At 37.5% G+C, this 24662-nt stretch overlaps 1 protein-coding gene across 1 annotated transcript in view; it reads right to left on the reverse strand.

Moving 5' to 3' along the window:
• Positions 1–11772: 11772 nt before the first annotated feature.
• alox5ap (arachidonate 5-lipoxygenase-activating protein) overlaps positions 11773–24662 on the reverse strand; it is a 35480-nt gene continuing 22590 nt past the window's right edge. The window contains exons 3-5 of the mRNA XM_028799335.2: positions 19091–19161; positions 17717–17798; positions 11773–12162 (exon numbers count right to left, since the gene is read on the reverse strand). Coding sequence (XP_028655168.1) covers positions 12000–12162; positions 17717–17798; positions 19091–19161 — 316 coding nt within the window. The 3' untranslated portion in view covers positions 11773–11999. The remainder of the gene's footprint in view (positions 12163–17716; positions 17799–19090; positions 19162–24662) is intronic.

The following is a 24662-nucleotide window of genomic DNA, read 5'->3' on the forward strand; positions in this document are numbered from 1 at the left end:
GGCATATAGGTCACATAGTTAGAATTTAAATACTCTGCACCCCTTGAGTATCATGTAGGCACCCCCTTTATCTCTTGTTTTGGTCACATCTCATACATATCTTGAAAGTATATGAACTCCAGGGTCTGGTCAGTTGTGGTGCACAGCAATCTGGATCTCTGTCAACGCAAAGTTTTCCTCATGATCCTGCCCTGGAAACCACTCACCTTGTAAGTGTGATGACTTTATGTCTTTGATACAGCTTTGATGCTTAAAGTATACTGTCTGCTTTTCCTGCTTTGTAAATCACTGTTTCTTATTTATTGGTTTGGTTGTTCACCTGTAAATACCTGCATGTTTCTTTTGTATATATTTCAGTTTACAATGCCCAGTAAAATCCTTCAAAAGGTCACCCATGTCATTTTATGTAGATGTGCCAAGTTGTTTAAACCCTCTTCAGCTGCGCTGTATACCAGGGGAGAGCCCAGGCATGGCGCAGAGTGGGCAGAATACCTTTATAGAGCCCAAAGAATGAATTTCACATGCTAAGAACCCTTCCCAGAATGAATTTGGTTCATTGTTAGGCAATGGTTCTACCAGGAACCACACAACCCAATACAGAACCAGGGCTTCCTCAAACCCGGCTTTTTAGATGAACTCCTATGCCAAGTTTTTATCTTTTCAGGCTGTGACAACCCCGAATGGGAGCAGCCAAAATAAGAAGTTCAAGTTCAAAGTTTATTGTCATGTGCACAGTAAGGAAACACGTTTCCCTTTACAATGAAATTCTTTCTTTGCTGTTCACACCAAATGACAAAACCAACATATAAAGATAAGCATAGTTAATAAGTAGCAGATTGATAATAAATAACAGAGGCAGCATAAAGTATAAAAACAATAGAAATATAAAGTGTAATGTGCAGGTAGGTGTGTGATGGACAAGTCAAATACAGTTACAGTTTTGTGAGGTAGATAGAATGAGGTGAACCACAGTTATAAACTCCAGTCAGTTGTTTAGGAGTCTAATGGCCTTGGGAAAGAAAGAGTTCTTTAGCCTGGAAGTCCTGCATTTCATACTTCTATAACTCCTGCCTGAGGGTAGAAGTGTGAACAGTTTGTGTTGGGGGTGGGTGGGGTCCCTGAGGTGGGTGAGATCCCTGAGGATCGAGGCAGTTCTCCTGCGGACCCTGCAGTTGTAGATGCTCTGCAAAGAGGGCAGTGGGGTCCTGGTGATCTCTTCAGCAGTCTTTCCCACTCTCCACAGGCGTTTGCGGTCCATAGCAGTAGTGTTTCCGTACCACACGGTGATGCAGCTGGTCAAGATGCTTTCAACAATGCAGCTGTAAAAGTTGCTGAGGATCTTAGTCGACATACCAAAGTTCCTCAGCGTACTCAGAAAGTATAGCCGCTGTTGAGCCCTCTTGATCAGCTGTGTGGTGTGAAGTGTCCAAGTGAGGTCCTCGCTGATGGAGACACCCAGGTATTTAATGCTGCTTACCCTCTCCACTTCAAGCCCTCGGATGAACACTGGCCAATGAGGTCTCATCTCCTTCCTCATGTCCACTATCATCTCCTTCGTCTTGTCTGTGTTGAGGGTGAGGTTGTTGTCCTCACACCATGATGCTAGACTGTCCACCTCTCCTGTAGGCCGCCTCATCCCCACCAGTGATGCGTCCTATCACTGCGGTGTCGTCTGCGAACTTTAGGATGATGTTATCTTTGTGGGAGGCAACACAGTCCTGGGTGAACAGGGTGTAGAGGATGGGGCTGAGGACGCATCCCTGTGGGGTGCCTGTGTTTGTGATAATGGTGGCTGAAATCCAATTACCAATCCTGACAGACTGGGGCCTGCCAGTCAGAAAGTCTAGGAGCCAGTCACAGAAGGTGGGGTGCAGGCCAAGTGCAGACAGTTTACTGGTGAGTTTATGGGGGATAACCATTTTAAAGGCAGAATTGTAGTCAACAAAGAGCATCTTGATGTAGGAGTCCACATGGGAGAGGGAATGATGTAATATGGCCGCGATGGCATCTGAGGTGGACCTGTTGGGCCAGTAGACATACTGCAGGGGGTCCAGAAGGTATAAATCCAGAAATAAGAAACTGATTATGCTAGATTTTTACTGAATTAAGCAAGGGTTTTTGTTTTAGATGCATTAAACTTGTTTTTTTTTTGGCTTTATAATTTTTTTTAAGTGTTCAGATTATCTAAGATAGTATTTACTAATAAGGGTGCAATTGGATGACGCTGAAATAGCTGCTGTCCTTTGCCATTCATTGTTGTTGGCCTTGGAGTCTCCTGTGCTTATCATCAGCTCTCGGATACCATTGAGAGAGCAAACCCACAGAGTTAAAAAGAAAATGACAAAGTAAAGTTAAACATTTAAAGATATGGCAAAACACAGACGTTCCTTAATTGCTCAAACTGTGGAAAATATTGAATTGGAAATATATAAATATTAAAGAAAGAAATATTGTCCTCAATTGGAACCTTTTTGAGTCAGGAACCAAGCAGGAGGAAGCTCATTCATTGCGTCTTTATTTTCTCTTCTTGAAGAGTGAGCACTATGTACAACAATCTACTAAAGAGACAGTGCCCTTAGCATTGTTTGGATTGTTAGCATGTTGTCAAAGAATAAACACGGACAGTTGTTCATATAGATAACTACATTTGCATATCAATGCTGAAATACAGCATTGCCTACTCTGACTGGCTCAGTAGTTTGAACTCATTCTGATTAGTTCATTTGTCTTACACCATCTGAATATTTACTCTGATTGGTTAAAATACATGAAGTGTTTCCAGCAAACCGCGTAACCGCCACAACCCCTCCACCCCAAATAATTTTCTACCACATTCTTGGTCCTTACAATACTTTTCAATACTTCTTGAGCTCCTGTGTGCATGACATCTGTCAAGTCTTGCCTTGTACATGATAGTCATCCAACTTCTTGAACCATCACCCAGGACCTTCTTGTTCTTTGTTGACCTTATCTGGTTTCCTGATATTCTTGAACAAGTTTCTGACATGTATTAACCCTTTTATAATACTTCTGAGATAGATTCTATATTTTAAATGAAGAAAGCATACCAAAACACTTCATTCACAATAACTATATTACCCCTAAATGACTATGTGGCCCCATGATCATTTCTTTTTATTTTCTCACCACACAAGTACTGTGATTATTACATTACTGCATTTTTATTAATGAATGATAAGAGAAGGAATAAAGGACATATAATTAAACTATGAGATCAATAAAATGTAAAAATGGTTTGTTGATTGTAAAACACATTGAAACAAAAACCTACAGGACTAAACTTGAGGACCAGTGCACTGTACTACTTCTCTCTATTATATAAAAAAATCCTGGGACGAGATGAGACTTTTTCAAAGAGATAATTTCACATCCCGCGAGACAAGACTTTGTGCCAAGAGATTTAACCACACCTGGGGCCAGAAATAAAAGACAAAGAGTAGATGGCAAAGTAGAATGTCATAAAGAATTCAAAAAGGTTGGCGCAATACACATGCAGAGCAGGTTAGAGATAATGAAAGTACTAAAATTCGAAAGTCTCAAAAAAATGATAGTAAAGATCACATTAGCGCAAACAAACGGAAATTATTACTGGTGAAATAATGGAACAGCGAAAAGAGATTGAATATATGAACATAGGTGAAATGACAGAAGTATGTAGATATTGTTTGGATTTAAACTTTAAGTCGGAAACTTGTAGATCGTCTAATTCGTGTTGCTATCAGGGAAAAGTAGTGTTTCTTCCCAATGAAGAGGCGTATCCACGAGAATTAAAAGATTTGTTGTTTGGTCAAAGTGAAATCCACATACATGAGTGGCAGAGACGTGAAGTGACTGGCGTGTAGTGCAGGCTGGGGGTTTGGCGAGTGAAGCGAGCAGGGGCAAAGCCCCCTAGTTGCTTAAATGGGGAATAACATGTGCGTGTATATTTCAGGGTGCGAGAGAAGCTGGTGTCTGGACAAAAGTACAGGGTCAATTTTTGTTACCAGTCCATCCCTGATGACCTCTCATTAATACTGATGAGAAGCTCTCTTTGTCAAAGTGGGCTGTGGCATAAAATAAACCGGACTATAGTGCAACAGGAGTGATTCAGCAGTCTAACACTGATGCTCCTTGAAAGTGAAACCCTTCAATAACTGGATCTCAAAGGAATCATAAAGGACATTGCTGCAGACAACACCAGAATAAAAGGCTAAGGTAGGACCATTTATTATGCTGTTGTGTGTTGTTCATTCAGCTTTCAAAAGGTTTTGTAAATGTTATGTGTTGACTGGCCAGACAGCAGTATACTACTGTATGCACTAGCAGAAGTGAGTTTGTTGCTCATACTGTGTGGTTTGCTTGTAATTCGCATTTCCTGTTTCTTCAGTTGCTTTAGTTGCTATTATATGGTTGGTCTAAAGCCAGATTGGTCTTTCATGGCGCACATTTCTATGGCCCACAATTGATACATTGGAATATTAATAGAAATGTTGTATGCATCAAGCGCCACTCAGTGAGTTGCATTTTATGCATGCTGTGTGTCATTACCAGAAGGCAGGGTGCAGAGAGGTGGAGCGTTTGGATTAAATGGAAGGTTATGGTGTGCCCAAGGCTGGCTTCAGCCTAGTTTTCACCAAGTTAGTTAATCCAACCCTGATTGCCTGGAACTCGCCATCACAACAACTACTGTTGCCCTCATGGGCAGACTTCAACAATGATTTTAACTTGTCATTGGGTTCGCCTTCAAAAATGTTACTCTTAACAACAATTAGCCATAGAAGAACTAGGAATAGCACATCAATCAGTGCAATTTTTACACCACTTGAGATGAAATTTGATTTTTGTGAAAGCTTTTTAGCCACCATGTACCTGCAGTATTTAGGTTTAGTTTTTGTACTATTAAAAAAATATGTAATCTACTACAATTATTTACATTCTTTTGTCACTGTTATTTTTGAATATGTCTCATTGTTACATAAATATTGAATAAACAAGAATAACATCTTTGTCATCTTTGTCGTTGATAAAGCAGCCACACTAAAAGCACTGCAAAACGGGCCATCTGCCTGAAGCTAAGCATGTTCGGGCCCAGGACCATCTAGGCTTGGGTTGCTTCTGGAAGAAGTGTTGGAGAGACCAATGAGGGGCGCTTGCCCTGTGGTCTGTGTGTGAATCTCAATGCTCCAGTGCAGTGATGGGGACACAGTGCTGTAAAATGGCACCGTCCTTCGAATGAAATGAAAAACTGAGGTCCTGACTCTTTGTGGTCATAAAAGACACTTGGGTGTCCTTCATAAAGAGTAGGGTGTATCCTAACGTCCTGGCTAAATTGCTGTCCGTGGCCTAGTCATTCTGCCCTCTAATCATCCCCTGTCTCTAATTGGCTATCTGTCACTACTTAACCACCTAATAGCTAATGTGTGGTGTGGTGAATGTACTGGTGCACTAATGGTTGCTGTTGCATCATCCAGGTGGTTGCTGCATTTTGGTGGTGGTTGAAGTAGTGCCCCACTCACTATGTAAAGCACTTTGAGTAGTGAGAAAAGTGCTTTATAAATGTAAAGAATTATTATTAATTAAAAAAGCAAAAATATAAAAAGCTCCATCATTGAAAGCATTTTACTAAATGTCATTATGACATATATACAGTATTTCATAGTCACTCCATCCAGTCATCCTTTCATTTTCCTAACCTGCAACAGAGTTGACACACAGGGCAACTGGAGCCTGTCCCTGCAACCCTTGGGCACAAGGCAAGAATATCACCTGGAGAGGGCACTAGTCCATCACAAGGTGAACACACACACACACACGCACACACACACACACACACACTCACTAGGGCCTTTTCACCTAACCTGCATGTCTTTGGACTGTGGGAGAAAACTGGAACACCCGGAGGAATCCCACATATTCATGGAAAGAACATGCAAGCTACATGCAGGGACCATCTGGGACATGAACCTTGGCATCCTTACTGTGAGGCAGCAGTGCTACTGTATAGTCATGTCCTTGTCTTTTAAAAATCACAAAGGCACTGGTTTGGGTATTTGGAAAGCCAAGGAAGTCAATGGCTACATTTAAATTGTATTTAGTAATGTTTTTAGCAGTGTTTAAAAGAAAATACATTTTTCCACTGCATCATGTTGTTGACATTATTATGGGCGCTGCAATTTTCTGCATTTTGTTTGGTCTGGTTATCAAGCTGTTGCTAGGTATGGTTAACAGGAATTGTGCACCCCATGACATCATCAAGTCAAAGGTGTAACACATTGTACCCTTTCTGGTTGTCCAAGTTTGTGGAAAGTTCAAAGAAAAAAGTTTTTTTTCCCTCTATTCTGGCTGCAAATTCCCTTCCATTTTCGATTAGTAGTGTTTCTTTCATTTTCGCATATGTTACTCACTGGTTTCTAACATTTCTTTTGTTCATTTGCGTACCTTGATATCGGTTTACCATCATGGCTCCTTTCTGACTTTTGACCCCATGTGCTCATTTGAATATTTCATTTTACTGTTGTCGCCGTGTGCAGTCAGTATGCTAAGTTCTCAAACGCACTGGAGTACATTTTCTAATGTTACAATTCTGGTCAGTTTGTTCAATATTTCACCGTCTTCACTTTGAATCCACTAATGCAATCAAAAAAACTGGCCAGCACAAATGTATTCATTATCTGACTAGTTTACCTCTTTAACAAAGTTTTTATATACTTATTCACTTTACTGGGCCAGTGTTTTATATTAACAATGTAGAAATACTTTGTTGCTGTACTTGTGTATATTTTGAGAATATTTCTATAATGAGATAGGCTACACAACTGACTGAGTAAAGAATTAAATGCATTTATCAGAAACACAGGTAGGAACAACAGAGTGCCACTGATGTTAATAGCCAGTCATCAAGAACACCTCATCACAGCCTCAAGAAAAAAAACAAAAGGCCATTCCATTGAACATGAAACTAGAAGAGATCAAATCTAGGGAGTTATTTTTAAAAAATATTTGAAGAAGTTCCATGTAGTTTTTACTATATAACAAAAAAGGGGGCAATTTGTATGATCAGGGAAAGTTCTCCAAATAAATGTAATTGTAATTAGACAATGAAGATTGACTTTATGAAGGTGTCTCCAGGAATGGATAAGTTCCTTCCTAAAGTAATTGAAGCCAGTATGCCTTTCTTATTAGGATACGATCATTAAGATGTCCGCTCACACTGAATGGCCCTGTTCAAGTTGAAGTTGCTTGGCTCATACTAAAGTGATTGTCATGCAAAAAGGACATGGCCTCAATTGTTTTAGATAGATAGATAGATCTATCTATCTAAAACAATTGAGGCCATGTCCTTTTTGCATGACAATCACCTTTTTTTGATTATGCATTTTAAAACAATATTTACATTCTACTTCTAATACTCAAGTACACATTACATTTTCTTATTCGGCTAGGTGTGGCGTAGTGGTTAAGGCTTTGAACTTCAGTCTCTGAGGTTATGGGTTCAAATCCTGCTGCCTACATTGTGTGGCCTTGAGCAAGTCACTTGACCTGCCTGTGCTCCAAATGGAAAACCAAATGAAATATAACCATTCAAATAAAAATATTGAAAGTCGCCTTGGATAATGGTGTCAGGCAAAAATGTACTGTAAGTACACTTCATATCAGATACTCTCAATCTTCTACTTGAGTTTTTCTCACGGGCAGATTTTATTTTTTACTTGTAAGTTTCCACAAAGGTAATTCTGCTTGTACTCAATTATCTAACCTCCATCAGCATTGTTTCATAGTTTTGCTGTAACAGCCTTGCCTCCCTTGCTGCTTTGTAGTTTATATTTCTGACATCTTTGCTATATTTCCTTCTCTTCATATTATATTGTACCAGCCTTCCTAATATATTTTTTGGCTTCTTATAAATGGATTTCTGTTTACCTTTCACAATTGTTATTTTAAACCATTGTATTCCATTTTGTTCTTTTCATTGCCCACCACGTGTTGTCTCTACTTTCTAGTTTTCCTTTACAGATCTCTGCTCACCTCACATCGACTTTAGACTCTTTGTTTCTAATGCTTCTTCTAAGACACTTAAGATTTTGTATCAGTCTTCTTTAATAGTGTGTTGGTAAGTGTTTTTGTACACTTGGATATTATAGCTCTTTACATTTAATTTTGAACATTTTCCAGCACACTGACGTCAAAGTTATTGGTGTTGTATAAATATACCTTAATAACTCCTTCTACTTCTCCTTGTTTCATCTGCCTTTTTCAGTTACACTGACTTCATACATTTTAGTACTTTCTTATACTGCTCATCTAATGTAAATGCTATCAGTTTATCTAGAGGTGCTTTATAAACCATTTACTACACCAATCCAATTCCAGATCACAATGTACCTGAAGCCAGTCAGGAAGAATTGGGCACAAGGCAGGAACTGACCTACGACAGGGCACTTTCACACACCTAGCCATTTTAGAGTTTGCACTTCTCTAAATAAAAATGCTTTTGAGATGTCGGATGAAATGTGAAATACCTACACAGACACAGGAAGAATGTACAAGCTCCATAAATAATGATCACATATGAAGTCGCACCCAGGATCCAGGCCCTGTTAGGTAGTGTTGATGACCACTGAGCCCCCTTTTATATAATTTGCAGCTTCAGTTCTCTTCCCAAATTAAATGTTTTGCTGAAACCTTTAACCGATGACATTCATCCAAGTGAAGTAAACTCTTACACCTTCTCCTTGACTCTTAAAGCAACATCTTTGCCTTTTTGTCACATTTAGACCTGCAAAAGAAAAAAGATGAGGCTCTGTGTAAATGTGTTGTTGCTTTTATACCGAATACCGTAGCTATATTCTAAATTTTTCTTTACCTTTGCCATTTTCCTATAGTACACAGATGCTTAGTTTTAAAGGCCTCTATGAATATCTGCATATTTTATAATCTCTTGTATTTCTTCCTTGTTTTAACACAAAACTGGGTACTTGTGTACTAAACGGATGGCAGTGAAACCTCCCCACGGAGCCCAACACTAGAATGGGTAGGATGAAACCTTATGCAACCTCCCCTCTTCAATTTGGTGCTACGACGTAATAATAACTTCCAATTGAACATATGAATTTCTATAATATTCCAATATTCCAATTTCCATATATTTGTTTATCCCAATAAATAGGTTATGAATTCGTCAAAACACTTTTGTTTTCCTTTGTCATGCCGTCCGTTTAAACTGTGATGATGTCCCATTGTCCTTGACAATGTTGACCACAATTATTGTACTGTTTTTCAATGCTCTCATTTTTATCAGTCAGTTTTCTTTGTTTATTCTCCTCCTGATGTTTTTTACAGCATTTTATTTCAAGTCAGTTTTTTTTTTATGTCTGCCATACTCAAATACAGTCCTAACACAAGAACCTCCAATCTCCTGCTCCACTTTTTTACACCTTTTTCCAATAACCTACATGTGCCATTTAACATAAATCTTTTCATTATTTCTTGGAACTTTTTGCAACTCTATTTAAATTTAGCTGTTTGTTCATTACTACAATAGAAAAGTTAAAATCACATATTCAATTTCTTTCTTCTTCTTTTTTCAGCTGCTCCTGTTAGGGGTTGCCACAGCAGATCATCTTCTTCCATATCTTTTTGTCCTCTACATCTTGCTCTCCTACACCCACCACCTGCATGTCCTCTCTCACCACATCCATAAACCTTCGCTTAGGCCTTCCTCTTTTCCTCTTCCCTGGCAGCTCTATCCTTAGCATCCTTCTCCCAATATACCCAGCATCTCTCCTTTGCACAATTTAAAACATTCTTACCGTTGTTTTTTGGGGCATACTGTACATGACTAATCGCCATTTTGTATTTTAAACATTGATCCACTACACCTCTTTTACTTATCCATTTAATTTTAACTTTTCTGTTTGTAAAACAGGCAATAAATTAAAGATTCCAGTTTTCATGTGCTCCACCAAATGAGGACTGTTACTTTTTCAAACTATCCATGCATTTCTTGCCCAAAGTGAATAAATAAATATTATGCTTGTGTTCTTGAAGGCAAACAATAACTACCTTCATGTTTGGCAACAAAGAATAAATAATATTCTGTGTAGTCATTAACAATAGTACTTGCTTTAGCATCCGCCACATTCATTTACATTAGACTTTGCATGTTTAATTCACAACAGACTTTTTCTGTTCTTTCTTTTCAATTAATATTCTAAAGAAATGAAAGGGGAAATAACTTTAATTCATCAAAAACAAACAGCTAATCCCATCATATTTAGAATTTGTTCTCTTTTTTAATGCATTTTTGCAGTTTTCCCTCTTCTACTTTTTCCGTGGTTTCCTATGTATCTTTCATCTGCCTACAGAATAATACAAAAGATGTCCACCTCTCTTTCTTCTTATTAGGTACTTATTTTCTATAACCCTTTCAGCTCCTACTTTACATTTTCTTTATTCTGATTATCATGAGATCCTCTTTGTTTCCTGCATCACCTGATTCAGATGCGTAAAACATGAAGGTACTTTCTAAGATTCCCCTTATATCTTCTGATTGTATCGTTATATTTTACTTCACTGACTTCCCCTGAGACAGGTGAATTGTATTGTTTTATTTTAGCATTCAGTGCCAATGGAACATTACTGTATTGTTTTTCCTTATTGCCTTCTATTACACTTTCAATCAGTCAGTACTAACTACATAAAATTATGTCCTTGTCTCAGTTACTGGATTTTACTAATTTTGTACATAGAAATCTGTTTCTACTGTTTCATCATCTGATTCAGTTCCTGTTCTAGATACTACTGTCTCCTCTATATCGTTTGCTCTAGCTATATTTTTTAGACATCAACCACCATACATTTGTAGATATCAAAAGTTTACCTACCTTTAAATTTCAGTAAGATCTTGTAGTTAAGAGTATTTAAGTAAAATGTCTAAAGATAAAACCATTATGAGTAAATAAATGTTCCACATACCCTTTATGATGAGGTGGTAATTACTGTATGTAGCCTATCAATTTTCAAAATTTGTGCAATTGTGATTTAATTTCCCATGACATCAATTTAAGTACAGAATACTGTAAAATCAGGTTCTGGAAATTTATTGTCGAAAGATGCACATCAGAAGAGGGGAAGAACAAAGTAAGGAGGGTGTTTCACATATCAAGGAACATTAGGAATGAGGTTCATCAGCAAGAAGTGCTTAAGTATGGCACCATCAGGAATTGCAGAGACAATGACATCCCTCCAAAACTGATAGATAGATAAATACTTTATTAATCCCCAAGGGGAAATTCACATACTGTACTCCAGCAGCAGCATACTGATAAAAACAATATTAATTAAAGAGTGATAAAAACACAGTGCAAGTTAAAAAGTGCAAGGTGGAGAGTATGAGGCAGGTATAACAGTCCATAACATTGTATAATGTTACCGTTTACTGTTGTTACCATTGATGTCTGGGTAAGGGAAAACACTTTATCAGGGAAGATACCAAGAGGCCAGTGCAATCCTAAATTAGCTGTAGCTGTAGAAATTAGTGGCAGTAATTGAATATTACAGCCTTTTTGAATATTCACCCCAAGTCTAAGCAATGCAGCAGGGTAGAAAGACAGAAACTGTGTCTCAAAAAAATGAACATGCAAACATTTTTGAACAATGCACATTCAGTCTGCCACAGCCATGTGGGAAAATTGTCTCATGTTCGGCTATTTTTCAAACATCTAAATAACCTTAACAGGTTCATATTAATAAATACAGAAAGACTTGAGAAGATACTTGAAAAATCAGTTTTATTTATATAGTTTTAAAAACATGTTGAAAGGCATTTAAATTCTTTAGCATTTTAGAGCATTAGTTCCAGAAATAATTTTAAGGAAGCAGTCTAAAGAAAGATTGCTTTGCACAGATTTGTACAATTAAGCACCCTCCCTTATAAATAAGGAATGGCAAGTTTGTACCATTTATGAGGTTAATTATTAATTATGTTTTACATTTTTGCTTTATGGAATGAGCAGCAGTGCAGAAAATGCCTTTGTCAGAGTCTGCACATATGCCCTAAAATCACTTCCCACATAGTCAATGAAAACATTGTTGAGGATGCCAATCACAGACATGAAGAACAAGAAGGAAATGATGCGCTTTCCAAATATGTAACCAGGGGTGCTGCAAAAACAATAACAACAAAAAAACACAAAATCAGAACAAATAGCATAAAAATGTAATAGCACGAAAATCATTATTATGCTTGAATTACAATTTCAATAAAAATAACAGCTTATAATCATTTAAAACTTTTGTGTTAGTAACTAGTAGCTGATAATTCCTTAATAGTAAGTAGTAATAATTTCTATTGTGACACAAAATGGAGTCTCCCTGGCTTCATATGTTGCGACAGTTCTTTTAAAATATCCTTCTCCCATTTTCTGAACTTGTTTATCCAATTCAGTGTCATAGAAAGCCCACTTCCTAGTCATACATTGGACACAAGCCTTGGGTACATTTTACAGAGTTTAAACTTGGAAAAGTGTATACAGTGTGCAATTTTAATTTTTCTTAGTCCCAGTCTAATCGTTTGAAGAGTGAGTTACTATTCATTTTCTGAGGTTTTAAAATGAAAATATCCTCTAATATCCTCTCTATTGGTGAGGTAATGGTGAGTGGTTCAGTGGCAAATGAGGAAAGAAAAAGGACGACAGGATATCTAGTACCACTTATTGAAGTAGAAACATTTTAGTTTGTAATAATGGAATAAATTTGGATATGAAGCTTAAAAAAACAATAAGGAAGACGTATATATTAGGCAGAATGCACTTTAGACGTTAGGTGGTCTTTTGGCCACCTACAGGTTTAATTTTTCTCTCTAGGACCTTGCCCCTGCAGCTTATCGTCATTTTCTGTCCTCTTCGGCCATCTGACCATTGCACAGACATGGATGAGCTTCATATTTCATTAAATAAACTTCTAAGAATAAAAACAAGAATGGTTGTCCTTCATATGGCTTTCAGTTTATAGGCTATTTATTCTCTTATTTTTAAGAATAGTAAAAATCCCATCAGCAGTGGAGAATGTTGTAAACTGTGATGTTAATGAAATGCTTATAGGTGCTTGGAAAATAAACTTGGTCTGCATCATTTGATTGCAAATTATTAATCAAATATCTGAATTGGAAGATTCCTAAACAACAATCTATTTGTAACTTCACAGAAAAGTGTGCTTATATTGCAGTGTATAGACCATTTGTTTCCCCGTAAAATGTATATATGCAGTTAAAACAGCATCTTCAATGCAAACAGTGGTCAGCGGGCCAATGGAAAAAGTTATCTCATCATATTAGTCATGCCTAATCATACTCTCAATAAACAAAGAATTACATAATCGCCACATACACTCACACTGCTTTATAGGTTCAAATATTTATTTGCCACTGCTTCATCTATTGGTTCTTTTATGGTGTGTGTGTGTAGGTGCACACTTCTAGAATAGTTTTGGTCAGATGATTACCTTCGAGAGAAAGATAAATGTCAACAAATAAAAAGTAATATTGAGTGACCGCTTTCATTTCATGGTGTAGCACTTCTGTCCTGGTGATAATGGAATCTTCCAGCATGACAATGCCAAAATTCACATCCGCAAGGTATTAGCAGTCAACTGAGTACCATGACAATGATCTAAACCCTAAACTATTTCAAACATTAGATCTAATCTAAAAACTAGCACTTACTGTATATATAGTATAGCGATTGGAGCGACACATGATACAAAGTATGCACCAATGTTTTGAAACCTCAAAGAAAGTTATCATGTTCCTCCAAAGCAGTTCTGAAACTTGTAGTACATGGGTGCATAACATTTGATCTGGTACGTTTTGGTGGCCATATACATTGATGTTCCTAATACTTTGTCAGGAAAATACAGCTTTGTTGCTGTGTCAATAAACCCTTCCATCTCTACACAGATATGCAAATATAAATGTTATGCACATGGCTAAAAGTCTTAGAATGCTATAACTTGCAAAGTCTTCCTGTAGTTACAAAGCAATTTTATTTTGTTTTGTGTCTTTCACAATGAAAACCACACAAAAGAGTTTAACACATAGTCCAACTCTTTATAAATTTCCTCTCATAATAGCTGTGTGGTGTAGCGGGTCCACAGCTCACGTCAAAAAGGCCACTTTTAAAAAAAATATTTGCTGCACTCGCGACTTAGCGAGGGGCCGTGGTGGTGTGTGGCCGAGTGGTTTCTGGGGAATTCGTGATGCGGGCGGTTCTCACTTAAGTACACAGGTGAGGAGTCATCCGCATCCGTAATTGTTCCCGGGAGCTGCTGATTGCCACAGCTGATCCACGTCCCTGTGATATATAGAAGCGTGAGGCGGCTAGTAAAAGAGATAAAGAAAGAAAAGAAGGTTAAGAAGGAGAAGACAGCAGGAAGCAGGACGGAGAAAGCAGGCGCAGGAGAGAAGGAGAATGAGCGAGTGCAGGCTTGCGTTGTTAACAAGCAGCTGGGAGAAGCGAGCCCGAGTGGGGTGTTTGGCCGGCACCCGAGGGCCGACGATAGTGGTCGCTCCTTCTGAGTGCTTGTTTAGAGCAGGAGTGACCGGGAAAAGGTTGGCTCGCCGCAGCTAAGGCAGCGGGAATCGGGGACATGGAATAGAAGCCCCAGTGTGAGCGTCCTGGTCGCTGGAGAGCCCAAGTCTCGGTCTAGGTGAGCAGAATCTGCATCGTCACAAGCTGTATCTTAGATTAAACATTAATTCCAAGTAAAAACAGAAATTTCAGAGGAAGTGACTCAAAATCAATTTCGAATTATCTTAAAATGCACTGGAGATCTTTCCTCAAAATATCTGTAGTACTAGGGTGTTGTACCATGTTAGCCATTGTGAATGTAGTGAGAAGTCAAGCAAAATGGCAAGAATCTGCCTGAAGAAGGGGCCTGAGTTGCCTCGAAAGCTTGCATATTAAAATATTTTTAGTTAGCCAATAAAAGGTGTCATTTTGCTTGACTTCTCACTCCAAATATATGAAATTTAGCTTGTCTTCAACTGCTAGATAAGAAAAAAAAAAACAGTCAAGTGTTGTACATCTACAAAAGCAAGTGAATTAAAATTATGTCAAGAAAAGTATGGTACTTTAGCAGTAGTAACTGGCAACTAAATAAGAAAGTGACTACCACCTATTGAACTATGAAAAAATGGACAGGGGTATGGCTGGGAAAATAAGGGCATGGGAAAGCAGTTAGTCTGTTGCCAACTAGTAGTAAGGTATCTTGGCTCATTTCAAGTATATTGAGGCCTGTCTCTTTTTAGCCTTTTTTATAATTACACTGTACATTTGATATGCAGCCTTCTGTCTTATTGTTTTCACAGAACTGCACAACAAAGATCATGTAACCACTGAGATAGGAAGATAGTAATTTCCAACAGAGGTCTGTACACTGTGCCAACATTCTTCTGAGAGGGCTGCATCATTAAACATGTTGTGGAGCCTAGAAAGCTTACCAGGTTGTTAAGATGAATATGTATAGACTGTCTACTGATGATTACTGATGATTAGTAAGAATAGTGTAATAAAGGTACATTTAAAATGTCGCTCAGACAAAACTCTTCAGAGCATTAAAGATATAACAATTGTGATGAGCATTCAGCCCAACAAGCTTATCCATCCTATTCATCTAGATCGTCCAAAATTAAAACAAACTTGAAGGTCACTAAAGTCCTACACTTCACCAAACTACTTGTAGAGAAAAGCCAAGCAAAATGACAACTTTTATTGGCTAACTAAAAAGATTACAATATGCAAGCTTTCGAGGCAACTCAGGCCCCTTCTTCAGGCAAGATGTAATCAAACTAACCAAACTACTTGTTAATTTATTCTGTGTTTCTATAGTTCTTTGAGTGGGGGAAAAAATCTAACATTTGTACAAAATGTGTCCTTAACAAGTTTGTAGCCGTGTCTGTGCGTTCTTGTTGAAGAATTAATGTAACAACAGGGACCCACTGTACTAATTCCATTGATAATCTGAAACCCTGCCATCATGTCACCTCTTAATCTCCTTTTACTTAAACTAAAAATGTTCACCCCTTTCAATCTCTTTTCATGGCTCAAAACTTTCAGTCCCTGAATCATCCTATTTGCTCTCCTCAGGAATTCCTCTAACACTGGTAAGTCTTTTTTGTTATATGGAGACCTGTAAAACTGCACATAGTACCCCAGGTGAAGCCTGCCATCCCACTAGTGTGTTATATAACTTGAGCGTAACCTCCCTTGACTCACACTCAACACACCAGGCTATATAACCTGACTTTCTATTAGCCTTCTTGATTGCTTCTGTACATTGCCTTGATGTTGATAGTGAGTCCATTGTGTCTCCTTCGTATAAGGTATATTTTCAGAATTCAAATTTCTCATGATATTCAGCTATAATATTTCTACTTAATACATGTAATACCTTACATTTATTTACTTTATTTTTCGAGAATGATATAGAAAATTGAATATCACTATTCAAAGTGACCTTAGCATCTAGAGTATAAGGAAATATGTCTTTCCTCAACAAGCTTGCATTTTTACCACTTCCAACATTACAACAGGAGGTGCACAGTTCATTTGCTGATATAAAAAGAGGCCTACATGCTTTCATTGTTCTAGAAATGTGCCAGCTTGGGGAAAAGGACAGTACATTCAAAATTTGTTATGGGTCATTTATATGCGTTTTCAAAGATGCAACTATTTTACTGTATACATTATTACAGAAACCTGCGGTGGGTTGGCACTCTGCCCGGGATTGGTTCCTGCCTTGTGCCCTGTGTTGGCTGGGATTGGCTCCAGCAGACCCCCGTGACCCTGTGTTCGGATTCAGCGGGTTGGAAAATGGATGGATTATTACAGAAACAATTCTGCAGAGAAAACAGGAAGACCAAGACAGGATGCTTTCACCATAGCAAGAAAACCCAAAACTGAGGAGAATTGAGACTCTGAGTTGTGTCCACACCAGGTACTGCCTACAAAGACTGTGCAATCCCTATCATCATTGTCTTGTGACCTGATGAAGAATAGGTTACTCTAAATACTGACTCAACCTAACTTACTTTTATTAGACAGAGCTTTTCCCATGAGAGACCCCAACTATCTTTCTGTTTTTTTGGGTTGTCTATTATAACTAGTATACACACAAGGGCACTTAGGGTAATAATAATGTTTATACTCAGATGTAATAATAAAACAGTTTTCTTCTATATCTGTTTCTGAGAAAAGCTGACTAGAGACTGACTCTAAGATGTCTGAGTAAGCATGAGAGTGCATATGAGTCAAGACTACTAGAAAAGCTGAGCTCATAGTATCTGAAATGTTCCATATCAGAAGAGATAGTGTAATTATGAAACTCCTAGTACAGCAGAAATCACTGTCTAAAAGTCCACATTTAATTTTTAGTTCTTAAGCAGTGTCCAAAAAAATAAAACATCTAAGGCCTGTTATCTGCTATTTTCCTTAAAGATGACAGATCTTTGTTTAGAAACAATGACTTGAGAATTTTATTTTTTACATGTGAAACTACTGAAAATGATATGAAGATATTTCAGTGTGCTACTAAAAAATATTATACTTCCAAATAGAGCTTTTTTTTTCAAGAGTGATAAAGCAGAAAAAATCATAATGCTACATGTCAGCAAAAACAGAAGCTGCAAACAGAATTCAGATTGTGTCTGATAATACTGTACCTCTGTGGAGTTTCCCCCAAGTAACCAATGAAGTATTTCTGTCGTACAAATAGATAAATCAAACCTGCAAAAGCAGCAGGAGCTAGAAAATAAGTAAAACAGAAAAATGTTATTGCCAAAGTATCTTCCAAACATTCAAATATTGTTAAATACCAGTGCAATAAAAGTAAGTAGCATATGTAGTGATACAATAATAACAGGAATTTTCAGTACAATTATTTTTGGCTATGACTTAAATTTATTCAACAATCCTACCCTTTTCAGTTGTTTAGCCAACATCCCATGCCAATGATCGGTGTCAAATATGGTTGTTAGGAATTTAATCAAAGTTAATGTGAAGAAATAATGGCTGATTTTACTGTTTATTAGAAATATTTAAATATAATGCACTAAAAGTGGAAGTGACATCAAAAATGAAAAATTAATAAACCCAGTTTTCTTTTCTTATTTGGGAATTCAAAAATGAATGACTCAATACATCTAAAGTACTCATGTCATTCAACTAGGGAATGGATGAAGCCATATAGATTAAATGCTAGTTTAAATTTTAAAAATGAAAACACAAAGTATTTTACTTGTCATTGAGCAACCAGTTTTTCATCTATGTTCTTAAATTCATGGGTGATTATCAAATAAACAAGAGGAAGAAAAGAAAGACTGAGACAATGCTATAAATTCTTCATTTAACAACTCTTGGCTGTCTTACCAATTCATTATGTTCTATCAAAATATTTATATATATATGTGTGTGTGTGTGTAGTCTTTTACGTTTAAACTACTTATGGTGATGTATTCTATGAATGATAACTACTAGAGAAAAATATAGACAGACTCTGCAACTAACCAACATCAAATTCATGAAAATGCTTGGTTTATTTCTTAAGATGCCATTTCTATTTTTCTACACATTTTAAATAAACATTTTGGTTCAGAACTTATTCTTACTTTTGCAATGCATCTTTTTACATGCCAATATTTCAGAATTACCAGAACTATGCTACAATCCATTGTGTTTTTTTAAGGAGTTCTTTGTACTGGATTTATGAGTTGAAAAATATTATAAACAAAACTGCACACTTTGAAAGGATGCTCACATGTCTTTCTAAAAAAATATTGCCTTTTTAGAGTATCAAATTGTACTAGTATTACCATAATATCACTTTGTCTTTTTAGGTGTTATCACTCATTCTCACATTACTTGGAAATAAAGTTACTTTGGCTTTATAGTATACTTGCCTTCCATAAATTAAATTATTTATTAAAAAAACCTTAGTTTTCTCCAGTTAGCTTAGCAGTTATGCTCTGTAGTTTATTATGTAATAGAGGATATATTAAAAATATGCATTATAAACTTGAATAAAAATTTGCTTTTACCTTGACTACAGAATACCCCAGCACTCCATAAGACTGCAATGAATGTTGGGTAGGCATCCATACAATTTTGACTGAAAAACATACAATGTTAAAATTGCTTGGGATTGTGGATTTGGTGAAATCAGTGAATTCAGAAAAATAAATGAAAATTCATTAGAAAAGGGGAAAAGCATATCCATACACAGCATCCTTAGCAATAAAGGTGTCTCCTGGTACCTGAATGTTAGATCAAATTTGCCACTTTGCCAATGATTATTAGTCACTTTCTGGGCGCCACAGGCTAAGCAGCAGAAAGGAAAACATCCTTCTATGAAAAGACTTCCTCTTTTAAGGGACAACAACTGCACTATGATGTATACTAGATAATGTTTTAGAGAGAAAAAAATATGTTTTACATGTTGTTTTGCTTTTTAAATAAATATTAGTGAGTATGTATGTAATACATTTTAATTACTTTTTAAAATAATACAATTTAAAGAATAATGTAATTTGTTCACTGCACTGAATGGGACCCTGTCCAGGTTTTTTCTTGCTTTGTGTCTGTTGCTGCTTTTATTAGCTCTGACAGCCTATGACCCTGAACTTAAATTAAATGGGTTCATAAAATGGATGAGTGGATGTAACAGACATAAAATTGAAAGTGAAGTCTCCAAGATTAATTTACTTTTTTTAGTATTATTCTGCCATTAGGGTGTGCTGAAATCACCAACTACTTAGATTGGCTTTACCATTGCATAATAGTACATAAAATGATTTTTACTGATGTTAAACTCTGAGTTTTATTTGTTTAATAATAACTGTAATAAAATGAGCAACATTCTGAAACTAAGGAATGAAAATCAGCAGCCATGCATAACAATCTCAGCAGAAATCTTGATGAAAAACATTTTCAACTATTCCTTCTGGAGGTGGCAAAGTGAAGCAGATTCAGTGCCCTGGGTTTGAGACCTGCACCCCTGTTGTCTGTGTGAAGTATGCACACACTCTCAGAGTCTCGGTGAGTGTTCCTCTGGGTACTCCAAACTGATCCTATGCTAGTGCGGATGTGTGCTCAGTGAGCCCTGTGACCTACAATTGGAATAAGCAGATTTAAGAATGCTATGTTTTGCTTTTCGATTCACATAATGTCACCTTTTTCTAAACTGTGTTCTTAGTAGTTTCTTTATTTATATATCTATGCTTTTAAGAACAAACTGCCCTTTGAGATTTTCCTAAAAAGTAGAATTGCCTGGTTTATATTTTTAGATGCAGATTATTGATAGACTTGCCAGCTTCTATTTCTGGCAACAGGCCTAACTGCTTTTTCCAAGTTAGTAGTATATAGTACATTAATAGTAAAAAATATATATATACATATAATATATTCCTGCACTATTCTGCAAATATATTATAGTAATAGCAAGTATTCATGGTTGTCAGTTTCTGAATTTTTTATTGATTAAGCTGCATAAGAGATAAATTAGAATTAGAAAGTAAAAGGAGATGTGTAGGGGAAATTTTGAAGATTGTGACTCAGTATATTATTGTTATGACCGGAAAAATTATAATTGGAGGAGTTATATAGTCAGATGGTATATGTGTACTGCATTATAATAATAATAAACATTTATATATAAATCTCCACATAGGGAGGACCCAGGAAGTGAACCCATAGTCTCCTTACTGCAAAGCAGCAGCACTACCACTACGCCACCTGTGAAGTTATTATGAAAATAAGAAGAAAATGAATGATTGAGAATACTTCTGAGAAATAATGGAAGGTACAGTTTTTTATCAGGGAGCAGTGATCATAATGCAGGGGTTGGTTGTGACTGAAAAATGAATGGATGAAGTAACTGAAGACAACATTGTTCTTATGCTAAATAAATACAGTGCAGTTTTAAAGGTGACTGCTAATAAAGTATTGATGAACACACTCTTAGCACCTAATTTACAATGCTGATCGAAGTAATAAAATGACAACAAAGAAGGTTTAGGCATGATGTTGCTTGAGACCTCTGTGATACCTTATTGGAAGGTGAGTGCACTAGTGGGAGGTTGGGGGCTTAGGGAGTTCATGGGAGCTTTAGCTTTAGTATAAGGAATATTATGAATGATATGATTCTTGAATTTAGAGATGCAATGGGAATGCCTCTGGCAACATCTTTCTTTAGTACGGAAGGAAATAAACTGGATGTGTCAATCCAATTATTTGCAGGCATGATAAGTTACTTATTAGTGAGTAGAAGTGACTGAGGAATGGTGAAAAATATGAAGGTGCTCCCTGGAGAACGGAATTTAACGCAGCATTAGTTGGTAGTAGGTAATATTTTAGAGAGAAGAATAAGTAAAAGAAAAATGAAATGTATGAAGTTAAAGGTTTGGCATTTGAATGGAGAATTGTGTGAAATTTACTAAGATAACCACAAAGCAAAATATTACTGTAGAAAATGAGTCAAAAAGGTAAAACCAAATAATAAGGGAAGATAGGTTCATCTAGCAAAAGTTGCAAACGAGATGGAAAAAGAATGTTGTAGTTTTGGTGAATTGTTTGACAAATAATGTACGTAACATTGAGTTGGACCAGTTATTCGAAGGTCTTGGAGTTGAAATACCTTGGAAAATCATTTTTTTATGAAAAGAAGTCTAGCAGTTTGAATAAGAAGTGTTCATAATTAATATACAACAGAAGGAGTGAATCTGTAGAGTATGTGTCTTATCAAGCAAACACAACTTTGCAGAAGGCAGTGAAGTATACAGTGGTGTGAAAAACTATTTGCCCCCTTCCTGATTTCTTATTCTTTTGCATGTTTGTCACACAAAATGTTTCTGATCATCAAACACATTTAACCATTAGTCAAATATAACACAAGTAAACACAAAATGCAGTTTGTAAATGGTGGTTTTTATTATTTAGGGAGAAAAAAAAATCCAAACCTACATGGCCCTGTGTGAAAAAGTAATTGCCCCCTGAACCTAATAACTGGTTGGGCCACCCTTAGCAGCAATAACTGCAATCAAGCGTTTGCGATAACTTGCAATGAGTCTTTTACAGCGCTCTGGAGGAATTTTGGCCCACTCATCTTTGCAAAATTGTTGTAATTCAGCTTTATTTGAGGGTTTTCTAGCATGAACCGCCTTTTTAAGGTCATGCCATAGCATCTCAATTGGATTCAGGTCAGGACTTTGACTAGGCCACTCCAAAGTCTTCATTTTGTTTTTCTTCAGCCATTCAGAGGTGGATTTGCTGGTGTGTTTTGGGTCATTGTCCTGTTGCAGCACCCAAGATCGCTTCAGCTTGAGTTGACGAACAGATGGCCGGACATTCTCCTTCAGGATTTTTTGGTAGACAGTAGAATTCATGGTTCCATCTATCACAGCAAGCCTTCCAGGTCCTGAAGCAGCAAAACAACCCCAGACCATCACACTACCACCACCATATTTTACTGTTGGTATGATGTTCTTTTTCTGAAATGCTGTGTTCCTTTTACGCCAGATGTAACGGGACATTTGCCTTCCAAAAAGTTCAACTTTTGTCTCATCAGTCCACAAGGTATTTTCCCAAAAGTCTTGGCAATCATTGAGATGTTTCTTAGCAAAATTGAGACGAGCCCTAATGTTCTTTTTGCTTAACAGTGGTTTGCGTCTTGGAAATCTGCCATGCAGGCCGTTTTTGCCCAGTCTCTTTCTTATGGTGGAGTCGTGAACACTGACCTTAATTGAGGCAAGTGAGGCCTGCAGTTCTTTAGACGTTGTCCTGGGGTCTTTTGTGACCTCTCGGATGAGTCGTCTCTGCGCTCTTGGGGTAATTTTGGTCGGCCGGCCACTCCTGGGAAGGTTCACCACTGTTCCATGTTTTTGCCATTTGTGGATAATGGCTCTCACTGTGGTTCGCTGGAGTCCCAAAGCTTTAGAAATGGCTTTATAACCTTTACCAGACTGATAGATCTCAATTACTTCTGTTCTCATTTGTTCCTGAATTTCTTTGGATCTTGGCATGATGTCTAGCTTTTGAGGTGCTTTTGGTCTACTTCTCTGTGTCAGGCAGCTCCTATTTAAGTGATTTCTTGATTGAAACAGGTGTGGCAGTAATCAGGCCTGGGGGTGGCTACGGAAATTGAACTCCGGTGTGATACACCACAGTTAGGTTATTTTTTAACAAGGGGGCAATTACTTTTTCACACAGGGCCATGTAGGTTTGGATTTTTTTTCTCCCTAAATAATAAACACCATCATTTAAAAACTGCATTTTGTGTTTACTTGTGTTATATTTGACTAATGGTTAAATGTGTTTGATGATCAGACACATTTTGTGTGACAAACATGCAAAAGAATAAGAAATCAGGAAGGGGGCAAATAGTTTTTCACACCACTGTATATGAGAAAATTAAAATATTAGGTGAAGCTGAATTAGAATTCATTTTCATGCCTCCAATTGGAGAAAAAAAGGACACAATTTATATGGTAGAAATGAAACTGAAAGAGGAGCTACTGAGACGGAAATGTTGGACTGAAGCTAAATTCCTCAACATCAATGCAAGCAAGAACAAAATTAAGGTTACAGGAAAAAAGGCACAGGTGATGGCCCTTCCGCTTGTGCAGTAACAGTGTTTGGAGAACTCTCTTCATTTTACAGGTTGATGCAAGTGTGCACATGAATTATGTTGTAAAAATAGTGGTAGTTTGTATGTGGTGAGCATGACCATTGCCTGTTGTACATGAGGGAAGTGTTGGAGTAAGTATAAATGTACACAGCAGCATTGGAATTTTATGAGGAAGAAGAAAAGTGACTAGCATGAGGATAGTGGGGCACATGGAAAGGTAAAAGTGTCTGGGGATCATTAATGATGTTCATTCGGTCTTTTGTCAATCAAAACGCCGTATTCCCAGCTTTTCTCTGACACTTCGTTGTCTTCACAGCCTGCCACATTAGCTGCTGCATTGCAGACTTTAGCCAGGAGGGTTGGGTGGATCGCCTTGTTTGTTGCTCAATCTATATATATAATTCACTAAGCTGACAGAACAGGCAAGACAACCATCGGATACGCACGATATAGCCACGCCCACCAACTCACAGAGACCCGCCCACCAACAATTCACTAAGCGGCCGACCAAGGCACACGCACAACAGAGCCACGCCCAACAACAATTCGAGCGAGAGCGAAAGCATTTGCCAAGAATGTTTTCATTAATCAAGAATCAAAGTCGGAGGTTCAAAGACAGTCACATACCGTCGTCGTTCTGACCATAACCGATGCCGACTGGCGATCCGGTGGCGTCATTCCCATGACCCGCCGGGCAGCCAACCGGGTAACCAAAGCCTTTGGGTTCCGTGGGGAGTACGGGTGCAAAGCTGAAACTTAAAGGAATTGACGGAAGGGCACCACCAAGTGTGGAGCCTTTTGCATAATTTGACTCAACACGGTAAACCTCACCCAGCCCGGACACGAAGAGGATTGAAAGATTGATAGCTCTTTCTTGATTCTGTGGGTGGTGGTGCATGGCCGTTCTTAGTTGGTGGAGCGATTTGTCTGGTTAATTCCGAAAACGAATGAGACTCGCACCTGCTAAATAGTTACGCGACCCAACAGCA

This window comes from Erpetoichthys calabaricus, chromosome 4 (genome assembly GCF_900747795.2).
Source record: "Erpetoichthys calabaricus chromosome 4, fErpCal1.3, whole genome shotgun sequence".
In the NCBI taxonomy this organism is placed as follows: Eukaryota; Metazoa; Chordata; class Cladistia; order Polypteriformes; family Polypteridae; genus Erpetoichthys; species Erpetoichthys calabaricus.